Genomic DNA, 7,566 nt, shown 5'->3' on the forward strand with positions numbered 1-7,566 from the left:
TTTTGAAAGTCTTTTTTTAGCAGAAGAAGTTCACAGGACTTGTCAGATGTTGTTCCAGATTAACCGCAGTTGAAGGAGGCACAGAGTTACTCCTCTGAATGTCTGAAGGCACAAGCTGCAGATGCTTTTGCTGCTGCTCAGAATCTCAAATTATCTGATTTTGTTAATTCCTTTCTCAGAACTAACTATGAGGTGTTTATATTGTATGTATTGATTCCTTGTTACTTTGCCAATAAGGAGTGTTTTAGGTGTAGGTGGTAAGTTTGGAAATAAAATGCTGTAAGCAAATGTCTGCCTCTAAGCCTGTGCAGTGCCCCATGGAAGTACTCAAGTGCGTATCTATCTGGTGTGTAAAATAAGTAACTTGATGCTGTGCTTCATGCTAGTGAAGTTCTACCCCAACAAACAGGTCTCAAGGATATTCCATTATCTGATATAATTTTAACAATTTTCTGTAATACTTCACATTATAATATTAGCAAACAGACTAGAGAAGTTATTAGGAACAATATTTTACTTCTAACTGTGCACACAAGAATATATATTCCACTGGCGGTGCGTAGCATTAGGTACAATGTTCCCATTAATGTTAATAGGTGTTACAGCCTACACTGCACAGAGAAATTCTCCTCAAGAATCTTTGTTTATAACATGTCTGATCTGCTCACTTACTGTTTATACACAATGAGTAAAGCGCTTTAGCACATTGGCTGAACCCGCAAAAAGGCATGCATACATTTTATGCAAACACTTCACAGATACGTATCTCTTGGCAACACCTCTTGGAGTTCTGAAATCTTGACATGCATTATGTCTGAGCTGCCATTTTCAGCAATGGCATTCAGAGCGTATGCTCAGATTGCTAAGATGGCTACTTCAGTTAAATTTCTTTTTTGTTGTTGTTGTTTTCTGTTTTTTGTTTCTGCAAAGCAAATTAATAATACTGTATTTAAATCTTGGAATCTTAGGTAGATTATCTTTTTCCATGGAGGACTGTGGGGATTTTTGTTGTTTTGTTTGTTGCTGTTGTTGTTATTGGTTGGTTGGTTTGGTTTGGTTTGGTTTGGTTTGGTTTGGTTTGGTTTTTTTTTCTTCCTACTATGTAGGCAAACACAGCAGAGTTCCTTTTTAGCATTGCATATGCATAAACACTGAAACTGTACTTTTTCATTACAGGAAATACAGGAAAGACAGGATTTCTGTTAGTATGACTGACTAGAAATGTTTCGTCTTTTGCTTTGCCTTAAAAGGCACGCAAAGGTGACAACTGCTGTAGGATTTTTTTGGCTCTCCCAAATGCACAGGATGAAAGGAACTGTTGGAAACAGTTCTCTTTAGGCTCTTGTGCAGTAGAACCATGTAGGAGTATGGTTCAAATAAAAACCAGAAATTATTTCTTTTCTCTCCTGTTATGTAAGAGAAAATTTGGTCCTGTTAGTGCACTCTGCTTGCAGGTATTTTGATGAATATCTATTAATCATACATTTTTGTACCACTGGAACACTACTGGCTTTATGAATATTTTCCAATGAAAGTGTTTTTGTTTAAGTGTTGCCAGAAAGTAAAATACTCTTTTGTACAAAAAACACAATTCCAATTAGCGTTTAACACAGTCTGTAGTATGTGGAAGTTTACACAGCCCATTATTTCAAAACATATTTGCTGTTGACTGAGGTAGCATCGAATCTGATTTATTTCTGTTCTAATGTTCTCCAACACAGAATTCAAATACTGAAATCACTAAGCAATCAGCGACCATTAAGTCTCTGAAAAACGAAGTCCAGGAAAAAGAAGACCGGGTTCGGGAACTCCAGGCTAAGTATGTTAACTTTTTTATCCGTTGTGTTTGGTGCCACCCAGCGGCAGCTGTGCTGTCGGTACGGCAATGGCTGAGCGTTGGATTCTCTTACGATCTCGCGGACTGTTACAGATGTGTGTTTGTGTTTTTGTGGTTTGTTTTGTTTTTAAGAAATTCAAGAAGTACCGGATAAAACTGCATGTTTAAACTGCTATGTGATAAGCGTCTCTGTATTGCAATAAGAATACCTTAAATCAGAACTCAGACCCTAGAGTGGACCTTTTTTTTTTTTATCCTTGATGTAAGTCTAAATGAATTCCTCAGCACTGTTAAGTACCATCTTTCAAATACTGTAATTCTTTGCCTAGGGGCTAGGAGACATGTCAAGGTTCAGATGCTTAAAGAAGATTAACTATCCAGTCTTACATTCATAAAAGTTCAAAAGGACAGTTGTATTTCTTTCTATTTGAATTGATTAAGGTTTACCACTCGTTTTGAAATTCACATGTATTGGTTTGAAGTATGCATCTGAGATTTTTATTCTGCCCACTTACTTGGACTGATGTAATACAGTTCTTCAATTATGTTGTTTTATAAACGTAACCTATTAGTGTATCTGTGAATTTCTTGCCTGTTGCAAAGTTTAACTCCTCTAATCATTGTATTTTTTTAATTTGTAGAAAGGATGCAGTTTACTTATCTGATTTTTTTCATTTCAAATATAGAGTACTTTTAAAATGGTTGAATCAAGTGTGGTGTATTTTTTGTTTCCAAATAAAACTGATGTCTTCTGCCAATGTTTAAGCTTAACTTTAAAATAGAGTTACCAGTGCTTGTGCTTCCCTCACAGAATAGATACCGTTTTTCCATAAACTTTAAGATTTAATCACCAAAACAACAGTAGCATAAATGTGAAATAGATGGAAGAAATTTTCAGATTTAATAGTTTCCTGACTTTTAATGAGATACTGACATGGTATCAACAATATTTTATTCCTGAATAGATTGTCATTTTTGCTTTCATAAAAAGAAATCCAGATGTCTCGATTTCTGGTGCTTGGGTGTTGCTTATGTTTATACTGAATGTGTGTGACAACTGCAGATGCATTGCATGAGACATGATTTTCTCATTAAACAGAGATCATCTTGAAGTACGTAAGAGTTTCTTTAGTCGAGAAATTTCTGAAAAAACGGTGGTTTTATTTCAATCTTTTTCAGATAATAGAGCTTTTTTTCTTATATTTCTGTTTATTGCTGAGTCGGATGAAAGGAAAATTCCCCCCCCTTCACTTTCTTTTAAAAAGAATTTTATACAAAATAAAAGAATTTTGTACAAAATAATTTTTTAAAGATATATCCTTCAAATGTCAAATTTTAATTAACTTCTTTTTTTTTAGTAATATCTTAGAAAGTATCATAATGGGTTGAAATAATGCAAGTTAGAACATAAACTACATCGAAAAGCAAATCACAAAATAAATCATGTGTTTAAAAATCAGTCTATTGGTGTGTCTTTGTGGTTAAGAGAAAGGTAAGCTGCAAGATTTGAATCAACTCTTATCCAAAAAAAAATTGAAAACTGTGGAATGATAGCTTCTGTACTGCATTTCTTTTTTTTAAATTGTTTAAAACAGCTGCATATCAATAGTATTTTCTAACAGTAACATGCAGTGTGACTTCTTCCCTTTTAGGATTTCTCGATTGGAGAGGGACCTTACTATGAAAAGACATTTGATAGAAGACTTAAGGTCTCGTCTAAAAGCGAACCAAGAAAATGAGAAAGCCTGTAAGGAAACACTAGAAAGTCTTGAGAGAAAGGTACTTCTTTCTTGCTAGCTACAGTTTTAAGAAAACCAAGAGCTAATGTATCTGAAGAAGTTATTTTAATCTTCTATACATACAAAATCAATGTATTGCTTGAAACATGCATCATACAGTTAATTTAACCATATAACTTCCTTCACTTTAATTTGTATGAAATCAGTATATGGTGATAGTTTGGATGGATTCAGCATAATTTAATGTCTGATCATAAGAGGTAACTAAAATTTGAAGTATTCAGAACACTGAATTGCAAAGACATGCTGTAAGTAGCACAATTTTGTTTTATACAGTCTAAGTTCTTTAAAAACAGTAGACCTGAAGCAAGGAAGATTTTACCTGACACATGCTAATGAGGTCCTTGCACATCTCCTGAATGCAGTATTTAAATGGTTTAATATGTTAATTTGTATTGTACTGGAGTATTATGAATGATTCACACTTAGTAGCTTTTAACACTTAAAGTAATTCTATCTGTATAGGTGAAGCTTAATTTCTATACTAGATTATTTCTCCAGCAAAAATTCTAGGAGAATTTCACTGAAGGTATGAGAACTTGTGTATATCTTGCTATCTTTTCACATTATCCAAGCAGTATGTTGCACTTTAGTCTTTAATGCCTGAAATTCCTGATTGTCTGTGAGTTTATGTGGCGTATGACCTCAAAACAGAAATAAACAATTTACCAGTTTCCCTTTTTTTTTAGCATGGAATGCAGGTGCTTGCTGCATACTATAGACACTACTTCTGCTTGAAGTCATTAAGTGCTTTCAGCTCTAGAGAGAGCTACTCTCTTACCCTTCTTGCCAAAGATGAAGTGCTATTAAGAAACGTTCAGCCAGAGAGTGAAAGCATAAGTAAGCAAGGGAGTTAAAGTATGAAATGAGAGAAATACCTGGTTTGTTTTTTGGAAAATGATTTAGAATGAAAGGATGTACTTTAATCCTGTTTTTGAGTATTATAAATGCTGCAAGTTTTAGATTCCAGAGAATCAAATTCCATACATTACTTTGGTAATTCCATATGGAAAATCAGCTTCATAAATTTTACATTAACTTCACCAGAAGATCAAAGAAATTCCCTGTTACTCGACACTGCCTGGACAACTTTGTGATTAATACTGTCAGTAGAACATGAATGATATTCTAAGAGCATTGGCCTTTTGCATTTTACACAGAATCACTGTTTGCATTATATGGTAAAATTATAATAATTATCTAAGATACTGTGGAGACTATTAGCTTATTGACAGTTACTATTTCCCCAGCTCAGTTTTGATTGATGTAGTTTACCTCTGATTTATTGAAGAAATGAGTGAAAGCTGTGGTTTATTCACTTTTACGTTCACTATGACATTGCAGCCCTGCAAACGAATAGTTTTCTTTACGTTTAATACAGGGCTTTGTATAACAGGGATGAGTATGGAAACTGATCTCTGCTAGGGGGTCAGCAATACTGGACTGTGTAATTTCAGAAGAAAATGCTTTAATAAAATAATTTACGTAAAGCAGGGAGGTATGTTGCAGTATGAATAAGTTTGGTTTTATTTTTATATTTTCTATCTTAATAATCAAATTGACTTTCACTTACATTTCAGGTAAAGTCACAGTCTGAAGACTGTTCGAACAAAAAAACTTCCATTGACTCACTGAAACAAAGACTTAAAGTTGCTATAAACGAGAAGTCTCATTTTGAGCAGATGTATCACAAGACTAAAGATGAGCTGGAGAAAAAGGTATATTATCTTTGTGCTGAATTTACTGTAAAACTTTTTCATACCTCACTTTCAAATAAGAGTTGCAAGGTCATCATTTTAGACTTTTTGAATATTTAAAGGAAAAAAGGAATCATAACGATGTGTTTCACACTATTTTCATTCACTCACTGAAATTTAGGTGCTGAAAGATGGACTCAGTGACTGCAAATGAAGTTACTTTTCCCCGTGAAACTATCTTTTACGTGTCCTGTGCTATTTACCATTTTGTGGGAGATTTGTTTGTTTGATTGTGAGCTACCATGCCTGCCTGTCAGCTTTTTATCATGTCACTGCAGTGCCCTGTGATGTATTCCAGGTTCTCAAGCTGTCCAATCTAGAGAGCAAAGTGATTGAGACCGAATATGCTATGACTGAAATAGAGACTGCAGCATCTCAACAACTACACGGATTGGCTAAACAGAGTGGGCAGGCTTTGGAGGCTGTTCAAAAGAAGCTACTGCTCGCCAATGACAAAATAGACGAGTTCATGACGTTTGTGAAGGTTTGAATTTTTATTTTCTTTTAAGTGTTCAAATAAATAAAGGTAGTCTTGGGTGAAAGTAAAAAGGCTAAAGACCTAATGTGCTGCATTCTGTAATCTGGAACAGTCTTTGAAGCTCTTGCACTGGCTGGGTGCCAGCTATGAACTTGTCTGAATGGGAAGGAAAGAGCCAATGGCTGTAGGTCTCTCCCCTAGACTTCTGTAGAATAACATCATTTATATTTTTGTATATGGCTGCCAGTGTACTTTTTTGTTTTTCCTCAAAAAACATGCATAGTTGTATAGTAAATGGCTCTGCAGGAAAGATTTCACCAACACATGAAATAACATAATTCATATACGTTGATTAGTGTGAATTACCTTATTTCCCCACAAGATACGCTTTTGAAACTCCTTTTGCGTGGGGAAAGATGTGCTTTCTTCTAATACAGAGTTCTATTAGAGGAGAAAGAAATGAGTTTTCTTTCCATAGCTACATGGTTGTTTGTGGCTAAGTTTGGGAAAGCATAAATAAACCTAATGTATATTTGTTGTTTTAATAAAACACCCTATAGTATTCACAACAGGATCACAGTTCTCTTATTACTGGGGCTAATGTGAATTTTGGAGTTACTTCATTGAATAAAATGCAGTAGCAGTTATTGAAAAAGGAGGTAATGTTTGTAATGTAGATACTTTACATACTCCTATAGTGAAAAAGTTTAACAAAAATTAGCAAATGAGGATGTAGAAGTAGCAGCAGTAGTGACACAAATTATATATCAGCAACTATGATACTTCATTCTTTGACGAATGACTGAAGCTCTTTTAATAACCATAAGTATTCATTAGCATTTATATGATCATACATGCACCAAAATATCAATATGTAGTTTCTTTATACGTAATAATATTTAGCTACTAAAGCTAAATATATAGGTTTTCTCCTGGTTAAAAGAATATATGTGCATTCATATTTCAAATAACATATTTTCTGACTACAGTCACTCTGTGAAATAAAATACACTTTGTATAAGTGAAATATTGATGAACAGAGAGTTCCTTAGTAGACAGCTTTGTTTAGTTAGGTGCAAAATACTTATGGAAAAAATGGTCTTTGAAATCAAGTTTTATTCACAGTGTACCACTATAAAATGTATAGTTGAAAAAACTTGGTATTTCAGTAGAATTTTGTAGTACTTCAAGTAAGACATCTTTAAATGCCTCTTACCAGTCCATTTTCCCCCATAGGAAAATCAAGATGGCACAATAAGAAGAAGCAGTGCTTCTTGCTACACCAGCTCTTCCTTTGAAGTCTCATTGGTCTCATTTCTGCTCTCTCCTTCCAGGCTGCTGTCAATTTTCCCCTATCTTGATGTCTGTTTCTCCCTCTAGTCTCAATACCTCAAATAATTTTTTCTGCATAGAGATCAAATTAAATCAAATTTAAACTGTTCCTCTTTGAACCTATCTAATTTATTTGTATGACCCTTTTACCTTTATCTGATATCCTCTTCATTTTTCAAGCCTGACTTTATTTTTCTGAGTCCATAAGTAGTCTCAGTAATCACTTGGATTTGGTTACTTTTGCTCTGTTTACTGTGTTTCATAATATTGTACAGTTCTAAAAAGAACTGTACAATTTTTACTGTATGTAAAAACATACAAGAAGTCCTTTCAACATTGCTAATGAAACTTCAGAAAAGAGAG

The 7,566-nt window shown here is 34.1% G+C and overlaps 1 protein-coding gene across 2 annotated transcripts in view; it reads left to right on the forward strand.

The window, feature by feature from the left end:
* Nucleotides 1–7,272, forward strand: part of LOC104915035 (centlein-like) — a 449,820-nt gene extending 442,548 nt beyond the window's left edge. For both annotated transcript variants that reach the window (XM_019610484.2, XM_019610485.2), the window contains exons 8-12: nt 1,722–1,819; nt 3,490–3,616; nt 5,217–5,354; nt 5,692–5,877; nt 7,108–7,272. In XM_019610484.2, coding sequence (XP_019466029.1) covers nt 1,722–1,819; nt 3,490–3,616; nt 5,217–5,354; nt 5,692–5,877; nt 7,108–7,251 — 693 coding nt within the window. In that variant the 3' untranslated portion in view covers nt 7,252–7,272. The remainder of the gene's footprint in view (nt 1–1,721; nt 1,820–3,489; nt 3,617–5,216; nt 5,355–5,691; nt 5,878–7,107) is intronic.
* The last annotated feature ends 294 nt before the right edge of the window (nt 7,273–7,566 follow it).

Source organism: Meleagris gallopavo, chromosome Z (genome assembly GCF_000146605.3).
Source record: "Meleagris gallopavo isolate NT-WF06-2002-E0010 breed Aviagen turkey brand Nicholas breeding stock chromosome Z, Turkey_5.1, whole genome shotgun sequence".
Classification (NCBI taxonomy): Eukaryota; Metazoa; Chordata; class Aves; order Galliformes; family Phasianidae; genus Meleagris; species Meleagris gallopavo.